General features: G+C 55.1%; 1 protein-coding gene and 1 long non-coding RNA gene across 5 annotated transcripts in view; both read right to left on the bottom strand.

Moving 5' to 3' along the window:
• FBN3 (fibrillin 3) overlaps positions 1-4,281 on the bottom strand; it is a 74,296-nt gene extending 70,015 nt beyond the window's left edge. For 2 of the 4 annotated variants that reach the window (XM_063403388.1, XM_063403392.1), the window contains exons 1-2: positions 3,985-4,280; positions 1,994-2,291 (exon numbers count right to left, since the gene is read on the bottom strand). In XM_063403388.1, the coding sequence (XP_063259458.1) occupies positions 1,994-2,160 (167 nt within the window). In that variant the 5' untranslated portion in view covers positions 2,161-2,291; positions 3,985-4,280. Of the gene's footprint in view, positions 1-1,993; positions 2,292-3,984 lie in introns of all 4 variants that reach the window. The other 2 variants (XM_063403390.1, XM_063403389.1) reach the window with 2 other exon arrangements.
• Positions 4,282-12,023: 7,742 nt separating this feature from the next.
• Positions 12,024-14,212, bottom strand: LOC134553657 (uncharacterized). Its single transcript, XR_010081132.1, has 2 exons — positions 13,579-14,212; positions 12,024-12,718 (listed from the first exon to the last, which is right to left on the bottom strand). It is a non-coding gene; the product is annotated as an uncharacterized LOC134553657 (long non-coding RNA).
• Between the last annotated feature and the right edge of the window lie 6,520 nt (positions 14,213-20,732).

The following is a 20,732-nucleotide window of genomic DNA, read 5'->3' as shown; positions in this document are numbered from 1 at the left end:
CTCCGAGGGGTTGGACTGAGAGGAATTTCTGCAGCTGGGCCTGGTCACTGCGGGCCCTGAGTGCTCCAGGACCGCTGGACACCGGCGACCTTTTCCTCTGCGTGCTGGGAACAATGGGAACATTCATTTCCCTCTCTGCCCTCCCTTTTCCTCCCGTTATCCATGCCCACATCAGCTCCTTCCAGACCTTTCTGAGAGCCAGGATCCAGCCCCGGGAGCCTCTGGATGAGGCAGAGCAGCACCCCGGGCTGAGGGGGATGGAAAACCAAGAGCTGAGCTGGGAATGGAGAACTTGAGCCAAGCCTGGCTGGTGGGAAAGGGTCTGAGGGGAAGGTGGGAATGTTGGGAATGCCGGGAATGCTGGAGGAGAGGGGTTTTTTTTTTCAGGAAGCAGCTCCATTCCTGTTAATCACAGCCCCTGGGATGGCTGGGGCTGGAAGGGACCTCTGGAGAGCATCCACTCTGACCCCCACAAAGATCTGGGGGGTTTATCTGATCTGGGGGGTTTTATCTGATTTGAGAGGTTTTATCTGATCTGGGGGGTTTTATCTGATTTGGGGGCTTTATCTGATTTGGGAGGTTTTATCTGATTTGGGGGTGTTTTATCTGATTTGGGGGGGTTTTATCTGATTTGGGGGGTTTATCTGATTTGGGGGGGTTTATCTGATTTGGGGGGTTTTATCTGATCTGGGAGGTTTTATCTGAGGGATGAGCATGGCAGAATTCCCATGGGGAGCTCTGAAAAGCCCAAATCCCTGGACAGACCTTGTCCCTCTTTTCCAAGTCTGTCCTAGCAGGAGGGGAGGCCACGAAGGCCGGAATTCCAGGGGGAGATGCCTCCATCCCCAAAGTTTGGAATTCCAGGGGGAGATGCCTCCATCCCCACAGGTTGGAATTCCAGGGGGAGATGCCTCCATCCCCAAAGGTTGAAATTCCAGGGGGAGATGCCTCCATCCCCACAGGTTGGAATTCCAGGGGGAGATCCATCCCTCCCCACAGGTTGGAATTCCAGGGGGAGATGCCTCCATCCTCAAAGTTTGGAATTCCAGAGGGAAATGCCTCCATCCCCACAGGCTGGAATTCCAGGGGGAGATCCATCCCTCCCCAGGGCTCCATCCCCAGCCCACCCGGCCCTTTCTGGGGCACTGCCCTGTCCCAGCAGAATTCCAGAATTCCAGCATTCCCGAGCCTCCCATCCCAGCAGAATTCCAGAATTCCAACATCCTCGAGCCTCCCATCCCAGCAGAATTCCAGAATTCCAGCATTCCCGAGCCTCCCATCCCAGCAGAATTCCAGAATTCCAGCATTCCCGAGCCTCCCATCCCAGCAGAATTCCAGCATTCCCGAGCCTCCCATCCCAGCAGAATTCCAGCATTCCCGAGGCTCCAGCCCTGCACGGATCCCGCTCTGCTCCTGCCCACGGACGCGGGAACGCTGCCCAGGGGCTGCAGCCAGACAGATTTAAAATAACTTCAAATAAGCCCGGATCAGCCAGGAACCATCTTAGAGCAGCAGAGCCGAGCTCAGCCCAGGCTCGGGTGGGGAACGGGCCTGGATTTGGGGGAGAGCCAAGCCCGGGGGCAAAGCCCCAGCACAGCCAGAGGGACTCTAGGGGCAAATCCCGAGGTGACAACAGCCCACAGGGACGCGGGAAGAACGGACACGGACCTTAGAGGCCACCAGTGCCACCTCCCTCTGCCCCAGGCTGCTCCAAGCCCCGTCCAGCCTGGCCCGGGACACTCCAGGGATGGGAAATCCACGGTTTGTCCGGGAATTCTGCGCCCACCCTCCCGGGGAAGACAAACCCACCCACCAGGTGGGTGTGGGGGTTCTCCATCCCCGCAGGTGACCCCCAAAGGAGCTCAGCACCGCTCCCACGGGATCCTCCCTGTGCCAGGAGCTTTCCCCACTGCAGATCCACCTCGGGAACGCCAACCCCGCCAGCCCGACCCCAAATCCGCCTCCCCGGAGAGCCGAGAACCCCCAGACTCACCCCCGCAGCGAGTCCTGCCCCCTCCTCCTCACTCTGCTCGGGGGTCTCTCCTCGAAGGCCGTGAATCTGTCCGTCTGCACGTCCCCCTCGAACTGTCCCCGCGCCGGGGCCACCGCCAGCGCGGCCGCAAAGCCCAGCACGAGCCGGGCCAGCCACAAGCCCCCCATGCTGGCCCCGCTTCGAGAGTCCCCCGGGAGCTGGGTCCGGCCGCGGGCTCCCTGCTGCCCCAGCAGGAGGAGGAGGAGGAGGATGGATTCTGGCAGCAGCCCCCGGGTGTCAAGGACCCGTCCTGGAGTTTCTGGAAAGAAAAGAGGAGGAAAGAGGTTTTTAAGGAGTTTTGGGTCACTGATCAGCCCTCAGACCTGCTGGAGGTGATCCAGGGGGTCTGGGGGTCCCTGTTCCCACTGCCAGACCCCAGCACTGCCTCGCCAAATCTTCCTGGAGACCAGGAGAGGAACAAGAGCTGTAAATGCAATAAATGCTGAGGTTCTGCCTCGCATTGATTTTCCTGACGGAGAAACAAAGAGCAACCAAAGCCCTCCAGGCGAGAGGAGAAGGTCAGGAGAGAGCAGCTCCAGCTCATGGAGCATCACCCCACAGCCCTGCTGTGCCCCGTGGTGCTCCACATCAGCTGCTGGGGACAGAGGGGACAACTGTCCCACCATGGGGACAGCCCGGGCACCGACCCCCCCGGCTGTCCTGGGGGTGGCCCTGGGTGGGGTGGGTGGTCTGGGGGCGTAGGGTGGGGGGCAAGGCTGAGATCAGGGGGGAGGAGATGAGAACCCCCTCGGGAAAGGCTCCAAAAAGGATCCCAGCCCCTCCCCAGGGGCAGCATCCCCAAATCCAGCGGGGAGCCCGTCCTGCCTCCTCCTCCTGGCAGCTCTCACCTCAGGACCCCCAAAATTTGGTGTTCCAGGAATGAGGAAGGCTCGTGGATGTGCCCCGGGGTGGGAACAATCTGTGCTGCGAGAGGCCCCGGGTGGGGAAGGAGAGGCCCCCGAGCCGCCCCTGACTGTCCCCCCTGCTCCTTCCCCGGGCCAGCCCAGCCTCGAAAATCAGCCCAGACAGGACAGAAAATGTGTCCGAACCAAAAAAAAAAAAACAAACAAAAAAACCCCACAAAAAACCCACAAAAAACCCAACCTAAAAAAACCCCCCAAAACTCCACCAGAAAAAAAAAAAAAAAAAAAACCCGAACCGTAAAAAGTATTAACATACAATTAAAAATAATGAAAAGTTGGATTCCCCTCGCCGCTCCCAGCGTCCCAGCTGGGAACGTCTCAGCTCTCGAGGGCAGGAATTTTTCAGGCTCTAAGGTTTCAAACGCGGTGAGTGAGGGGAGTGCGAAGGGGAGAGGCAGGGCTGGGAGACAAAGAAAGAAACCCCCCCGCAGCCCCCCGGGCCCGGCTCCGCGGGCCCCGCTTATCTCCGGCACACAAAAGGCAGAGCGCTCCCCGTCCCGCAGCTCCCGAGGAGCGGGGCGCACGGGGAACCGGGAAAAGTGGCAAAAAACCCCCAAAAAAACCAAAAAAAAAGCAAGAAAATTTCACACTGCAGCGATTTAAAGCGAAGGAATTCCAGCTGCATCCATTTCCCGGCGGGGGGATGAGGAGCCTGACAAATGATCGATACACGGGACATTCCCGGAGAGCTCGCACAGGCATGGAAAAGTCATTTACAGCCGCCAGAGAGCCGCGGCTTCAATGGAATAAAAGCCTCCGAAAGTTCTTTGCAGCGCTGAGAAATTCCAGCAAACCCCACTTGTGAGAGAGACACTGAGAAAGCAGCGAGAGAATCAAGCCCTTAAAAAAATCAGATTTTAAACGGGTTGGGAAGGAAGCAGGAAAACATTTCTGAGGCGAACCTGTGAGCGTGAAATCAAATCAATTAAAAATAATAATAAAAAATGTGTAAGACACAATCAAACAGAGAAAGGAAGGGATAAAGAGAGAGAAATCAGCTCCGGAGTGAGGCGGAGAGGGGTGAAATACCTTGTGAGTCCTGGAGCTGGTGATGTGCCCAGAGCTCCTTTGTTTAGCGGAGTCTGGGCAGGACAGAGGGACTGAAAGGCTCAAACTCCTGGGGAGAGCAGAAAAGAAAGGTACGGCCTCAGCCGGGGCAGGGGGAGGGCCCTGAGCCCAGAGGAGCGGGCGGGGGGAGTTTCCAACATCCTCCAGCCAGAGCCCTCCGAGGAGGGGCTGGGGGAGAGCCCGGCCTCACCTCGGCACCGCCGGGCTCCTCCTCGGGGAAGGCTCCGAGCCCGAATTTCGGCCGGAGCGGGGTCGGGGACAGTGGTTCCCCCTCGTCATCCTCGGGTTCAGCCTCAGTTTCTCCGGTGTGGTGCAGCAGGGAAAGGTGTCGAGCAAAAAGCGCTTTTCTGGCTGATGGTTTGCCGGATTTTATTGGATTTTTGAAGGAATTGGTGACCCAGCCCAGGATCTTCACACCCAAAAGTTACCTTGGCTCCAGAGGAGAAAAACCTTGGAGGTTAAGAAGCATTTTCTCAAAATAAATATATTTTAAAAAAATGTTGGAGATGTTCAGTCTTCCCTCCAAGGAAGAACTTTGTCACTTGGGAGTTCAATTCCACTCTTTGGCTCTGTGAAAAAACAAAACAATAAACCCCAAAAAAACCCCAAATTTCCTCTGCCTCTTGCTGTAGGCCTCACAACTGATGGCTTTTCTTTAAATAACACAGAATAAAATGCACATAAATCCTCTCTCTGCTCCGTGCCCCTGCTCACCCACGGCTTTTCCCAGGGGTGGGAGCCCAGAGCTCTCCCGGGAAAGCCCAAATCCGGCTGATTCCCAGGTCCCAGCGTTCAGAGGAGATCCAAAGGGAGATCCAAGGATTCCCCGGGTGTGCCCCGGGCCCGTCCCCTCCTGACCCCAGCACGGGGCTGCGGCCATCGGCTCAATTCCCAGCGGGGCCGGAATTCCAGGACAGCCCCAGCGCTTCTCCCGCTGCTCCCTTTGAAACCCCCGGCGCTCCTTTGTTCCCAGACAGTCCCCAACAGCTCCGGGGGGGTCAGCAGAGGCTCAGCCTAATTAACAGCGGCCTAATTACCGGAGACCTTGCGGGATGCCAGGGAAAAGGCAGAGCTGGGAATGGAGCCGGGCAGGGAAGGCAGCCCTGGCAGAGCTCAGAGCTCTGCCAGGAGACAAATCCCGTTCCCATTCCCATTCCCTGATCCTGCCCCCATTCCCATTCCCATTCCCATTCCCATTCCCATTCCCATTCCCATTCCCATTCCCATTCCCTGATCCTGCCCCCATTCCCATTCCCATTCCATTCCCATTCCCTATCCCCCCCCCATTCCAGCTCAAATCCACCTGGGCTTTCCCAGGCAGGACTGGGACATCCCATGGGAACAAATAGCCAGGAAAAATCCCCATTTTCCTCCTGCTGGACTGGGGCTCCCTGAGAACCCCTTGAACTTTTCCATCCCTGCCTTTATTAAAAGTGTCCCCCAAAATCTGCCTCGGTTAAAATCCTGGGAGCTGCTTCTCCCAGGAGGGCACGGCTGCCGTCAGGGCAGCAGCAGCTCCGAGCCGTGAGGTCATCCCAGAAAAAATCAGGGAATCAAAAAGCCAAAATGTGCTGCAGAGCCGGGCTCGGGGAACGTGGGACGGATGCTGCTGCTCTGCCCCGGCCAGCCCACGCTGCTCCCAGAGCAGGGAAAGGAGGGATTTATCCATGGGAATGGGGAAAAGGGGCTGAGCAGGGCACGGGGGTGAGGACACGCCGGACCTGCCCTGCCCGGGATTTCCAGAACCTCCCCGTGGAATTTCAGAGGGGGTTGGAGAGGAAAAGCAGCAGCACACGAGGCACGGCTCAGGAACCAGCCCAGACAAAGCTGTCCTGGGGAAATTGTTCCACAGCTTTAACTCCTTCCCTCGCTCCCAGCCCCACACGCAGGGTCTGGCCCCAGACCAGGCTCCTTCTCCTCCTCCTCCCGGGCATTGAATCAAAAATCAGCGTGGGGAACCTTCCTGCCTCACCTTCGGCCCGGTCCGGAGAGCTCTGCTCACCAAAAACACCAAAAACAAAAATTTCAAAGGTCCTGTGTGAGCACCAGGGCTCCTGAGAGCTTTCCAAGCCAGGGAATTCAGGGAACAGGTGATCCCGAGGGTGGGAATGATCCCGAGGGTGGGAATGATCCCGAGGATGGGAACGATCCCGAGGATGGGAATGATCCCGAGGATGGGAATGATCCTGAGGACGGGAATGATCCTGAGGATGGGAATGATCCCGAGGGTGGGAATGATCCCGAGGGTGGGAATGATCCCGAGGGTGGGAATGATCCCGAGGATGGGAATGATCCCAAGGGTGGGAATGATCCCGAGGGTGGGAATGAACCCGAGGATGGGAATGATCCCGAGGGTGGGAATGATCCCAAGGATGGGAATGATCCCGAGGGTGGGAATGATCCCGAGGGTGGGAATGATCCCGAGGATGGGAATGATCCCGAGGGTGGGAATGATCCCAAGGATGGGAATGATCCCGAGGGTGGGAATGATCCTGAGGGTGGGAATGATCCCGAGGGTGGGAATGATCCTGAGGATGGGAATGATCCCGAGGGTGGGAATGATCCCATTTCCTGCAGCAGGGAATCCCAGGCAGTGGCTGTCACCTCCTGGGGTGACCCACACAAATCTGCTCCTGCACCTTGCCCAGACACCCTTAAAATGTACCAAAAAAAAATCCAAAATACAAAAATCATCCCAAGGGATCCCTGTGCAGCCTCAGCTTCCCTGGGAATCTATTCCAGAGCCTCAGCTCCCTCCCAGGGAGGAATTCCTGGCTCTGCATCCACTGTGCATTTCCTGGGATGAGAATCTGTGCCCATCCCAAAATTTTGGGTTCAGACCCCAAGGTCGGACCTCAGGGAGCTCTGAGTGACCTCGGGGCTGGGGCAAAGAGCCAAGAGCATTCCCGAAATCTTCCCTGCCTCCTGCAATTCCCAGGGCTGCAGAAACTCCCGGGTTTTGCACACAGGTGGGAGGAACTCCGGGGATGCGGGGTTGGGACCGAGGTGCCACCAGGCAGGGCTGGCCCCAGGTCCCCGCCGAGGCTCCCGGCCGTGGGTGACATTTCCAGCCTCCCGAGCTTGTGACCACGGTTGCAACATTCCTTTTGTTTTCTAGGAATTCGACTCCACCAAGGAGGGAAACCACAGGGAAATTGTTTCAGTGTGTGCTCTGGATTTGGGAGAGCAGGGATGGGGCCGAGGGATGATGTATCACACACGGCTCCACAGCCAAGAGCTTTAAAAAAACACCCTTTGCTTTAAACCCGGGGAAAGGGACTTTTTCCCTCTTTGGCTTGGCAGGGGCTGAGCCCAGGCAAGGGGAGATCAAAGCCAGGCGAGGCTGCTGCGAAAAATCAAGCCCTGGACATTTATTAAGATTTTATTCATAAAAAGGCCCGCTCTGAGTGCAGTGGGATTTCGCTGTGGAACTTTTGACACGGGAGCTGCCTGATTTAGAAGGAAAATTGCCTCTTTCTCCTGCCAGCAGTAAGGCGATCCCTCCATTTCCTGTGAAATTCCAAGCAGGGATACAAACACCTTTCTTGTTGCCCTCAGGTGGGCTGGAGGCACATCCAGCCCTTGTTCCTGGAGTCTGGAGTGTCCCCACCACGGCGTGGTCACCCCCAGGCAGATGTGGCTCTCCCCACCACATCTGCCTGCTCCTCACTCCCTTTGCCCTCGGTTGAATTCCGAGTTTCCCGTTTTTCCAGCCCTTTTTTCGCGGCTCTTTTCCCCCCTTTTGTGGGATCTGCAGCACACAAGTTTAACTTGGCAGCGGGGCTGGAACAGATGGAGAGCCCTGGCCCAGCTCCGCAGATCCCAGGAACTCCTGCTCGGAGCCGTGGGCAGCATTTCCAGCCACTCACTGCCTGATCTGCCCAGGCAGAGCCTTCAACAACAACAAAAAATCCACTTTAGATAGAGGAGCTGGGATTTTCTTTAGGACAAGTGGCCACACGAGCACCCATGGAAGGTGAGAGTTCCACACGAGCTGATTTCAAGGGAAAACAAGAGGGTAATTCCAGGGAAAGCTGGAATATTGATATCCTTTCCTCAGCTTGGAGAAGGGCCGGGGTGGTGAATCCACACCGGATCCTCCTGAGGGCGAGGATGGGGCAGAGCTCTGCTCTTCCCTTCCAGGCACATCCGAGCCATGAGCAGGCACAGGTTGGAGCCATTCCTCACAAAAATCCTTCTTTTGTCTCCCAAACAGATGAGGAAGAGCCACATCCACGCCCAGGAAGGCGGTGCCTGATCCCTGGGGCTGGGTTTGATCCTTCGGGTCCCTTCCAGCCCAGACCTCTCCGGGAGTGTGGGATTCCAGGATCGCTGTCCCTCGGCGAGGTCAGCGCAGCCTCCTCGCAGGAAGCTCACACAGCAGAGCCTTTGTGTCTGAGCTGCTTGGCAAAGACCCCTCCACCTCCCCGGGGACTTGCATCATTATTTTGTTGCCTTGCAGGCGTTATTAAATATTCCAAGGTCTGGGGAAGGAGATTTTCCTTTGGAATCCTTTGGCTCTGCCCGGCAGGGTCGTGTGAGAGCCCCTCGGTGATGTCACCCTTGGCCAGGACACCCCCAGTGTCCCCAGTCCGGCCTGCAGGGTCCCTTTCCCAGCCTGGGGAACAAACCCAGAGCCAGCAGGAAATCTCTTTCCTTGGAATATTCACAGATTGGAGGGAACAGTCCAGCTCTGCCTTCCCTGGGAGGTGCAAACCCCTTTTCTCCTGCTCCCTCTGCCCGCTGCCGGCCAGGACCCAGCAGCAGGAGCAGATTTCCCTCGGTGCCAACAGCTCCAGGAGTCATTCCCTGGAAAAGGCCGCTCCTGGCTGGGGCAGGAGGTGGATTTGGCCTCGCAGAGCTGCTGGAGGGAGCAGGAATTCCGCCAGGAAAGGTGCTGGTGTTTGCTGGCTCTGCTCCCACAAATCCTGATTTTTGGGATGTGCTCAAGGCGGAATGAAGAGGCTGAAGGAGCAGAGTGACATCAAATCCCACACGCTGATCCCCAGCCTGGCTGTGCTGCTCCTCAGCTCTCCGGGAGGGACAGGACACAGGGAATGGCCTCACGTGGGCAGAGATGGGATTGGGGATGGGATTTTTCCCTGGGAGGGTGGGGATGCCCTGGAATGGAATTCCCAGAGCAGCTGTGGCTGCCCCATCCCTGGAACTGTCCAGGGCTTGGAGCAACACAGCAAAAAATGTCCAGGGACTGCTGGGAACATTTGCAGACCCCAAAGTGGATGGGTTTTCCACAGGGGCCATCAGAGGGAATGAGCTGAGGCCCAGGAGCTGTAAAACAGCTCCAGGAGGGATCAAAGCCCTGGAGAAAGTCCCCGGTCCCGGGGCTGGCAAAGCTGAGGGAGCCACTTTATCAAAACGAAGGAAGTCTGAGGGATAACTTCATCGCCAGGCATGGATATCACTGGAGAAGGAGAATGTGGGATAGAAAAAAACCCTTTAAAATTGGGAAAAATACCACGATCAGCTGGATGCCAAATCCAAGGATTCCAACTGCGAAATAAGAGGGAAGTTTTACCAGCACCTGGTGTGTGGAAGGTGTCCCTGCCCGTGGAACGGGAGCAGCTCTGAGGGCTCTTCCAACCCAAACCAGGCTGGGATTTGCCAGCAGATGCCCAGGAAATCAGGGATCCCCCGTCCTTGGTGTCCTGGGCACGCCTGGGTGCCCTGCAGGAGGAGAGGCACCGGCCAGAGGGAGGGAATGGGCTCGGGACCAGGAAAAATGGGTGAAATTCTGCAATCTGTGCGATCTCTGAGGTCACTCTCCATGATGTAACGTCCCTCCTCCCAAGCTGTGTCACCACGCAGGTGTCACCACACCTGCTCACTGCACAGGGAAGGATTCCCAGTCCTTCCCAGTCCTCCCCGGGGCTGTTCACCCACGTGGAAACAACAACCACAGCACTGCCAATTCCAGCTAAAAATATCCCATTACCCATTTCCCCCGAGACTCGGAGCCTTCTTCCCGGGGCATTCCTGCCCAAATCTGAATTCAGACTCCAGACCCAGCTCCCCACGGAGCCATGGCCACTCCTTGTGCCCAAATGTCCCCAGCCAGGCCGGGGGCTCCTGGCAAATCCCAGCCCTGGCCCTTCTCCTTTCCTGGGAAGCCTCCAGGGAGCTCCACATTCATTTCCAGGATAATTTCCCCATTTAAGGAATGCCTGGTGGGTGCTGGAGACCCCAGAAGGGGAATGGGGGGTGTTTAATCCACACATGGCCCCTCCGAGCCTCCCTGGGTGAGGCAGGATCGCTCCAGGCCCTCAGGAATATCCAGGGAATATTTCAATAATTTTATCTTTAATACACTTTCTACAATGAGCCACGTGGGACAACTTTCCCCTCTTTTTTCCACTCTGGGATTTTCCATTTGCCTCTCTCCCTTTGCCTTTCCCCTTTCCAGGGCCGTTCCCGCAGGATTTGTGCCTCTCCCGGTGTGTGCAGGTTTCCTGGTGCTGCTCACAGGAGACATGAGTTCATCCAGGCTCCCTCCTTCTAATCATTCCCAGGCATGGAAAAAACCCCCTCACACCCCCGAGGAGAACATAAACACGGACGGGATGTGCACAGCTTATGGAGACGGGACTATGGGAAACACATGGTTCCAGTTTAATAAAACTCTTACATTTCCAGGGCCTTTTTCTTTTTTTTTTTGCCTTTTTTTCTCCCCCTATTTTACGGGTTGTTACAGAGCTGGGAATAGCAGGGCTTGTTTTGTTGTTCTTGTTGTGTTTTATGAGGACAATGCCTTGTCCAGAGCTCCAGACATCAGATTTTTTTGGGGGGGGGATGATAAAGCTTCCGGCAAAAGCTCTTGGCTCCCACCCAGATCTCCCTTAACTCCTTCTGGGAATGCTCAGGGTCTGACAGCCGGGGATGGGCCACAATGGGGTGGTCAAGAAGCCCCAGATGCTCGGAAATATTTGATCTAATCTTGCTCCTTAACCGATTTCAGCCCCTCAGTTGGATTCCTCCCTGCTCGCTTTGTGTTTTTTTTCAGGGGGGTTTGGGGTGCTGGGAAGGAGCTTGCCTGGCTGGGGCAGAGGAAAGGGATGTGGGGCATAAAGGAGAATTTGGATCAGAAATCAAAGGATCCCAGGATGGTTTGGGTGGGAAGGAGCTGAAGGATTATCCAGTCCCTCTTCCCATTCCTTGCCCACAGCCGGGCTCCTGCCGGGGGCTGGACTGCAGCTGCTTGGGGAAGTGAAGGAGGGAAGGAAGGAGGAAAATCCAAGCAAGGTCCAGTCCCGGGGATTTGGGACTTTGGAGGGGATCACAAATTCCTCCCTCACAGCAAGGCTGGATCCACTTTTCCAACCTCCCATTTGTGTGTGTGCATTCCCCAGGGTCTGAATCCTTCCCAGAGGGAGGATGGAACCTGGACTAACACAGGGGGAATATCCAAGCACTTGGAAAATCCTTGGAGATTTCTGCTCGCTGCCATTCCACAGAGGCAACTTCTGCAAGACCTTTGTCCCCCACCAAAGGCTGCTCTTCCTGCTCCTGTTTTATTCCTGTTACAGGGAGGGGGAAGTGACTCTGCTCATGTTTTCCCCATCACTACAAAGAAGAGCCCTGGAACAAACCCCAAACTCTCAGCACTGCCTGGGAAAAGGGAGAGAAATCCCACAAGGAACACTCTGGAGAAGGACTCTCATCCCAGCTCTGCTGATTCCCGCAGGATTTTCCTGTCCTGCAGCACCTCCAGCTCTCTGGGATGTGTGAAAATCCCAGCCCCTGGCTCTCCCCCCCCGTGCTGGACACTGCTGTGGGTTTGGGTTTTTTTTTGGTATTAACCAGAAAATCCCATTTTCTGCTGCAGGGGAAAAGGTTTGCTGGGATGAGGGGATAAAGGCAGGGAGAAAATGTGGGGCAGGGGGCTGCAAGCCCCAAACACCACCCAGGCACCGAGGGCTGCCGTGGTGCCACAGCGGCGTCCAGAGGGACCAAACCCGGGGGGAACGGGGCTGCTGCGGCTCTCACCGGGGCTGGAGGCTCCTGCCCACTTCCTAGAACATTCCTGGAACTGCACAGAGCCGAGGTGCCGCTCTCCAAAGCCGTCACGTTCCATGTGCGGGGCCGGGCTCAGGGCTCTGCTCCGCTCCCAGCCCAGGACGGGATCCAAGGCTTGGCTGCGTCCCCGCCTCGGGATGTGCCGGGCTCTGCTCCCTCCGTGCTCGGGAACAGCACAGGAATCCTGCTGGAGAGGCAGGGAGGGGACAAGGGACAAGGGACAGCACACAGGGAATGGCTCCCACTGGCAGCAGGCAGGGATAAATGGGATATTGGGAAGGAATTCCTGGCTGGGATGGAATTCCCAGAGGAGTTGTGGCTGTGCCTGGATGCCTGGAAGTGCCCAAGGCCACGCTGGAGCAGCCTGGGACAGTGGAAGGTGTCCCTGCCATGCTCTGGATGCTCCTCCACGATCCTTCCAACCCAAACCATTCCATGATAAATCAGGAATGTGAAAAACACGACAAACACAAACCACAGCCCGACACGAAGAGATTGTGAAAGGGTCACTGGGATGCCGGGAGAGGGAGCTGGGACAACCAAAGTGCTGCAGGGATCAGAGCAGCTCCAGAATTTCAGGTTCACAGGCGATGGAGCAATCAAAATCCAGTCGGGTTCAGCGACTGGCTTGGAAACCTCCCAGGAATCTCTGGTTTCAGGCAAGCTGGAAATAAAACAAACTATTCTGATGGTATTCAGCCTCCGTGTTCAGACAAAACTCGGCAGCCAGGGAGCCTGAACTTGCTGTTTTTGTAGCAGTTTTTCACAGCCCAAGGACGCTGTGTTTCTGGTCAGAGCCCATCCCGCTTTTTGGACTCTTTATTGTGATGTAAATTATCCATCCCAGCTCGGGCTGGGTCAGGCTCCGGGGATGGCACCGAGGACACAAACACCGAACCCCCCCGAGGCACACAGGGGGATGGGGGAGCTGGAGCCCGGGAGCTCCGGGAATACCCCGTGAGGGTGAAACATTCCCTGAGATCCATCCCAGCACAGCCCCAGCGTCCCCCGGGTCCTGTCCCTGCTCCCAGAGGAGAGGGGACAAGACCCGGGGTTATTAAACACCCCCCATCGTGGTCCCGGTGCTGCCACTGTCCCTCTCTGTCCCCAGCCAGCACTCCGCGGATGCTCCCAACCCTTCGCCTTTCCCGACACTGCCCTAAGCTGCTTTAATTACCCAGAGCCGTGTTTAATTCAGGGCTGCCCCATCCACCTCCAGCTCCTCCTCCCCACATCCCGGGGGTCACCGCCACCCTCGGGACCCGCTCCTGGCCGGGGACACTCCAGGGACAGGGACAGGGACAGGGGCAGGGACAGGGACAGGGACAGGGACAGGGACAGGGACAGGGACAGGGACAGGGACAGGGATGGTGACGTGTCCAGCCAGCCCGAACAGACGGGGAAATGGTGCTCCCAAGAGGCTCGGAGGAGACGCGCCTTGGGAATGTGTCTGAGCAAGGCTGAGGCTGCGATAAATCGGGATAAATCGGGATAAATCCGGATAAATCGGGATAAATTGTGCACCTTAACAAAAAGCTGATGAAGGGAGCTCTTGGCTCACACTTCAGGAGTTTTTTCCACAGTTTGTCACTGGCACCATCGACGCATGGAGGGTGGAAAATGTGTCCAATACCTAAAACAAATCTGCATTGTTGTTACACGGTTCTGCTTTGGAGGAACCCTTAAATCACCTCCAGTCAGAGGTTTTAATCCTCTTTATCCAGCTTCCCTCATCCATGGAGAACTCTTCCAAGTGGGGTCCAAATCTATCAGGAGGGACAACTCACACTGGAGGAAGCTGCTTGAAAAAAACATAAGAGCTATAACAGTCCTGGAAATTCTGAAATGCAGCTACCACCCACACATGCACAGATGACACACACTGAGAACCACCAATGCAGAGGAAAATCGAGATATTTTAGAATAGCACTGACATTTCGAATCCCAGAATGGTTTGGGTTGGAAGACCTTAAATATTGTCCCATCCTACCCCCTGCCATGGGCAGGGACACCTTCCACTGTCCCAGGCTGTTCCAAGCCCTGTCCAGCCTTGGACACTGCCAGGGATGGGGCAGTCACAGCTTCTCTGGGCAATTTCCCTCTGTGTCTTCAGCAAAATCAGATTTTGTTTGGACCTGGTAAAACAAAACAAAACAAAACAAAACAAAAAAACCAAAACCAAAAAACAAACAAACAAAACCCAAAACAAAAACAAGAAAGAAAGGAAAGAAAGAAAAGAAAGAAAGAAAGAAAGAAAGAAAGAAAGAAAGAAAGAAAGAAAGAAGAAAGAAAGAAAGAAAGAAAGAAAGAAAGAAAGAAAGAAAGAAAGAAAGAAAGAAAGAAAGAAAGAAAAGAAAGAAAGAAAGAAAAGAAAGAAAGAAAGAAAGAAAGAAAGAAAGAAAGAAAGAAAAGAAAGAAAGAAAGAAGAAAAGAAAGAAAGAAAGAAAAGAAAGAAAAGAAAGAAAGAAAGAAAGAAAGAAAGAAAGAAAGAAAGAAAGAAAGAAAGAAAGAAAGAAAGAAAGAAAGAAAGAAAGAAAGAGGAGAGATCTGCAAACCCAAGAGTTACAGGTGGACAAAAATGATGAGACTGGAATCCAGCGAGAGCCTCTGGGGAGCAGATGTCACAGAGAAAATGCAGTCAGAGGGAGGGGAAGGGACATTCCCCGAGTGCCTCGTTCCCTACAGCTCCAGAAAGAGTCAAATCCATTCAGGAACTCTTGGCGTGGGTTCCACTCTTCCCTCCCAAAATGAGACCCAGCCTCCTCCCATGTCCCAGTCATGTTTGCACCTCTAAACTGAAGGAAAGACGCCATCAAAAACCACTCCAAAGTTATTTTCCAAGCTCTCAGCTCAGGGATGTTGAGTTTTCTCTTCACTAAGGATGGAAAGAAACTCCACAGAAATTCCTTACTGGCACCATTCCAAATCCAACTCGGACATCGAAGGTTGTAATCCCCCCAAAAATCCCATCTCCAGGAGACTCTAAATTAAACAAATTTCAGGATGCCTCCTGCATGTCCCTGCTGCAAGAGGAACATCTGTTTCCTATGGAGTGGGGAGATATCCTCTGATTTAATCAGGTCGGGGAGATTAGAAGGATAATGGGAGACATTTGCAAATTCCAGGTTTCCTAAAACTTCTCCTTTTCATTTCAGGAAGCCTGAAGAGAAAGGGTTGAGTGTGTGCTGCAGTAAAAGTGGGCTGAACAAAGCTCATTAGGGATCACAGGAAAGCAGGGATAATTTACATATCTCTTATCAGCTGGAAAGCTGCGGAATCCAGGCCTTTCTGCCACCACCCTGAGCTTGGATCCAGAGCTCCTGCACAGGACAGGGGAGCTCAGAGGTCACTCCAAGCCTTGGGTGAGCTCCGAGACACAGAGGGAAGAACCAAAGGTGGGAGACTTGTCCTGGATTTGTGCAAATTCCAGCAGGAAACAACCTCAGATTCCAGTGGGAAATAACAACAACCTCCAGCAGGAAATAACAACAACCTCCAGCAGGAAACACCCACAGCTTCCAGCAGGAAACACCCACAGCTTCCAGCAGGAAATAACAACAACTTCCAGCAGGAAATAACAACAACTTCCAGCAGGAAACACCCACAGCTTCCAGCAGGAAACACCCACAGCTTCCAGCAGGAAACACCCACAGCTTCCAGCAGGAAATAACAACAACTTCCAGCAGGAAACACTCACAGCTTCCAGCAGGAAACAACCACAGCTTCCAGCAGGAAACACTCACAGCTTCCAGCAGGAAACAACCACAGCTTCCAGCAGGAAACACTCACAGCTTCCAGCAGGAAATAACAACAGCTTCCAGCAGGAATCCAGGCTCCATTTGGAATGATCTGCCCATACTGGAGCCGGGTGTTCTCAGCTCTTCCTCTCCTTTCCAGAGACTTCCCCACAGCTGAAGTAGCTCCTGAAGAGCTCTCAGCTCTGCTGATTCCCTGGGGGAACGTTCTGGGTCCTTCCCATCCAGCTTCCCTATTTTTCCTGTTTTTCGCTATTTTCCCAAGTCAGGTTGGTAACTCTGCATGAGGAGGAGAAGCCCGGGTGGGAACCTCGGGGATGTGGCGTCGTTCCTGCTGCTGCTGGACACTGCTGGGATCTCCTGGAGCTGGTGGGGAATGCACTGGCTGTGGGTTCTAACTCAGCCTAAATATCCAAACCAGGTTAAACCACACCCGTGGCTCCACAAACCTCATCTGGAGAGGGCTGGGGAGCTCCGGTGCCTCAAGCGAGAGGCTCCAGGTGGGAGAAGCTCCCCAAAACACCCCAAAATGAACCAAATCCCAAAAGATCCATCCCCATCGAGGCTGGGGCAAAGTCCCCTGGTGGATCAATGTGCTGGCTTCGATTCCAAAAGGAAAACACGGCCCTAAAGCCACCCAGCCCTTCTGCTCCTTTTGGGCCTGACCCAAACCTGCACCTCCCCCTGCATTTCCCCCCGACACACCTTTCCTTCCACTGGAACATAACCCCAAATAAGATGTTGGCCTGACATGAAAGAAAAATGTATAAATATTTTTAAAAAGAGAAGAATTCCTGCCTCTCCAACAGTTTGCTCCAACTAATAGGTTTCAGATGTCTCACATACTTCATTCATTCAGCCCCATTCAGTCTCCTAGGAGCCCCCGCTGTATTTATTAAACACAGCAATTGTGGAATGTTCAGCACTTACAGAATCAAACACACCATTTTTTTTTCTTTTTTTCCCCCCAAAAAAGCGTAATTAGAAAACTCTGAGAGTGACCTAAAACCGTCATCCTGGTTCCAATCCCAGTGCCCACTCCAGCATCCTGCAGCTGTCCCAAACCTCGTGCCATGGTTTAACCCTTCCAAGAACACTTTTTTTTTTGAGTTTTATCCTCAGCAGGACGATTTCCCTGCCGTGCTGGAGCACCTCCTGCTCGCTGCGTTGTTCTTTTGGACACTCGGCTCTCACATCCCGCTTCTCGGGGTTGTTGATTCCCTGAGATTCTCCTTGGGGTTGCTGTTCCCCAGGGTTGCTGTTCCCTGGGAGTTTCCCCTGGGTTGCTGTTCCCAGGAATAATCAGGTTTTCCGTCTTCTCTTTGCCCTGGGTGTTTCACACCAGAGGTAGAGACGACAAGCTGAGTCCCCAGTGCATATTTCCAAGGTTGTTTATTCTTCATTATCTCAGTTGTGTCCCAGCTCTGCCAGGCCTCCCTGGCAGGGTCCCTGATCTCAGTTGTGTCCCAGCTCTGCAGGGCGTCCCCAGCAGAGCAGGACTGGGGCGGACTGGGACAGATCAGAGAGCCCCACACCTTATGTACAGTACCCCTGACTCCAAAATGAACTTTTTATTTACAAAATTGTACCAATATCTACTACCTATGCTAACATGTCAGTTCTACTCTAAACCAATCTCTAAAATCCAGCTCAGCACAAGATGGGGATGAGAGCAAGAACAAGGAGCACAGGGGCCACTCCCCAATTCCTCCATCCTGTCTCTTCAGCCCCATCTGCTAAGAATCCTAATTTCTATATTTATATTCTATAATAAACCATCCACTACTTATTTTAAATTCTTAGGGTTTGTGATTCTTCCTGCATGTGAGTGTTCACTCCCATGGCCAGGGATCAGAGGCAGTGTCCTCCTGGGATCCGTGTGGGTCTGACTGACCCCCCTGGACAGACCCCAGACCCCCTGTCCGGTCTCCAAACCCTCCAGGGTGGCCACAGGGATGTTCTAGACTCCGACACCGCTTTTCTCCGCGGTCTCGGCAGCTTTTCCCGCTCCTGGAGGCGCGAGCGAGGCCGCAGCCCCGCAGGATGCCAGTGCTAATTTCAGCAGCGCGGAGCTGGAGCACACGAGCGCTTTCCTAGAGGGATTCGAGTGGAAGCAGACAGAGGAGCGGAGCCATTCCTCATTCCAGAGCTGGCAGGGACAGCCGGGGAGGATGTCTGGGCTGCAGAGGCAGGACACGGGGCTGCTTCCAGCACCGGTGACCTGCCAGAGCCGGGGACGGCTCCCAAGGGTTTGCTGGAGTCTGGCACTGGCCCAGGCCTTTTTTTGGGGAGAGACGCATGAAAAGCAGAGCGGAGAGGGGACGTGAGGCCCTGAGCCTGGGCTGGGACCATCTGGCACGGGCCAGCGGCGGAGGAACGGCCTTTGCTTGAGGCCACAACCAGTTCATGCAGCTGCCGAGTTCTGTCGGTCTGGAGTGCTCCAACAGGAGGTCATGGCCCCCGACCAGCCTCCCCTGGGCCGGCCAGCAGCTCCATCCCCTGGGCCAGCAGCTCCTTCCCCTGGGCCAGCAGCTCCATCCCAGCCTCCCCTGGGCCAGCAGCTCCATCCCCTGGGCCAGCAGCTCCATCCCCTGGGCCAGCAGCTCCATCCCCTGGGCCAGCAGCTCCATCCCAGCCTCCCCTGGGCCAGCAGCTCCATCCCCTGGGCCAGCAGCTCCATCCCAGCCTCCCCTGGGCCAGCAGCTCCATCCCCTGGGCCAGCAGCTCCATCCCAGCCTCCCCTGGGCCAGCAGCTCCTTCCCCTGGGCCAGCAGCTCCATCCCCTGGGCCAGCAGCTCCATCGCAGGCAGGGAGCCCAGCCCAGCCCTGCACACCCACCCCGGGCACACCGAGCTCTTCCCAAAGGTGTGGTTGTTCATTTTTCCCCCTTTTCCAGCTGCAGAGCCCCTGCCCACGAGGGAGACCCCCGGTTCATGGGAACGGTGGTGCTGTCACTGTTTCCACATTTCTGCCCACTTCAAGGAGCCTGCAGTGAGTCCTGTCCCAGACATTCCCAGGGGAGTGTTGGTTTCCAGGCAGGATCGTGGTTACTGCTCCCACTGCAGGAGGGTGGACGGGAAGGGAGGAACCCCCTGTAAAACACCAAACGTGCTGAGAGCCACTCCAGGGCCTCCAAAGCCTCATTACAGCACTGGGTAATTAAAGTTAGAAGTAATTAAAGAGGCTGTGTCACAGCCTCTGCCTGGGCACAGGGGCAGCTCCTTGCTCTGACCACTCCCAGGGGTTCCCAGTTTTCCTCTGCTTTCCCCATCTCATTGTACAAGGAAAAACACCTTGGAAACAACCCTGGTTCCTGGAATTTGCAGGTGCCCTGGCCAGGGAATTGTCACATCCCCAAGGCTGCCACAGCCCCAGGAGCATTTGGACAACGCTTCAGGCACAGGGTGGGAGGGTTGGGGTGTCTGTGCAGGGCCACGAGTTGGAGTTTTGGTTCCCTCCCAGCTCAGGACATCCCTGTTGTACAATTCTGTGATTAATTAGCAATCCAGGTTAATTGCCTGGTGGGGATAACCCTTCTAGAAGGATCAATTCTGCTTGTACCGTGTCTCCACACCCCCAGGAGCCCGGCTGGGACTGGGATACCCCAGGCAGTGGCAGCAATCCCGCTCCTCCATCAGCGTCCTCATCCCCACCAGATCCCTTCTCCTCTCCTCAGGAACTCCCAGTGAAACCCCAGGCAGCTCCTGCAGCTCTGCGGGAGTGCAGCCACCTCACACCCAACCCATCCCAAGCTTTAGGGAACCCCAGGCTGCCTCAGGGATCTGAGGGTGCGGATTCAAGGATCGGGGACAGGAGCCCATGGAGCAGCCCGGCCCCTCCGCTCCTCATTTCAGGGCTGCTCCTCCTCCGATTGTTCCCGGATATTTCAGTGTCACTCAGCTGTGTGCTCACGGCACAGCTCCAGATTTCTGCGGAGATGCCCAGGCCACGAGCACAAACCACTGCCCCAGTCCCAGCCTGACCATGTATTGGAAAAACCCCTGAGGAGGATTCCTGCCCGTTCCTGAAACTTGGTGCCTCTGGGGCAGCGATTCCTCCCCGTTCGCCCTGCGTTTCCAGCCTTTTTTGTGAGCTTGGCTGAGCATCTGCTGGTGATTAAGGATTTTGTCATCTGGAAAGAGCTGACAATTACCTCCAATTATTCCAACTAGGTCAGGTTCTTCAACACGAGTTTATGTGATGACTCTTGGCTGGAATTTAGGATTTCAAACCCCACTGGAGAGCAGAATCCACTGCTCCTCTCTCACATTCAGGAAAAAATTCCTTCCATAAATAACAGCTCCTTGTCCCACAGGACCTGACCTGTGTGTCCCTGACCTCCTGTTGCTTCAGGAGAACACGCCAGGAGCTGCACAACAGGCCTGGTTCTCCAGAACTGGAAAAGGGGGTGAAGGGAATTCCAGGATGCTCCAGGAATTCAAGAAGGTTTTTTTCATCAAACTTTTCATGTCGAAATTCCCAACTTGCTTGGAAATGTTCTTTGGGGCCTCAGGTGCCAGGTGAGAGAGTGAGGACTGAGGTTTAAACTCTGTGTGGGCAAAGGACGCCTCATTCCTTTTCCTGGGATCTGCTGTCCTGGACAGGCTCTGATTTCCCACTGGGAACTTCTCGTTGTGTGAGCAGCAACCATTTAACAGGGGCTGCACCAAAGTCCTTTAAAGATTCCTGCTAATCCAAATTCTTCCAGGGCTCTTTGAACAGCTGCACTTCTCCAGTCCACGGCAGATTGGGGCTGTCCCTCTTCTCCAGGGAAAGGATTTTTCCAGGTGTCCCTCAAAAGCTTCTCCGTGCTCCCAGTTCCCATTCAAGACTCAACGTGCCTGAAAAGCCTCCTCAGGAATCTCCTGCAGAGCAGGAAAGGTGGAGAGAATTGAGAACCCAAAATGCCATTTGTGGCTCTGC

This window comes from Prinia subflava, chromosome 8 (assembly GCF_021018805.1).
Source record: "Prinia subflava isolate CZ2003 ecotype Zambia chromosome 8, Cam_Psub_1.2, whole genome shotgun sequence".
Taxonomy (NCBI): Eukaryota; Metazoa; Chordata; class Aves; order Passeriformes; family Cisticolidae; genus Prinia; species Prinia subflava.
This window is presented reverse-complemented; position numbering and strand designations above follow the sequence as displayed.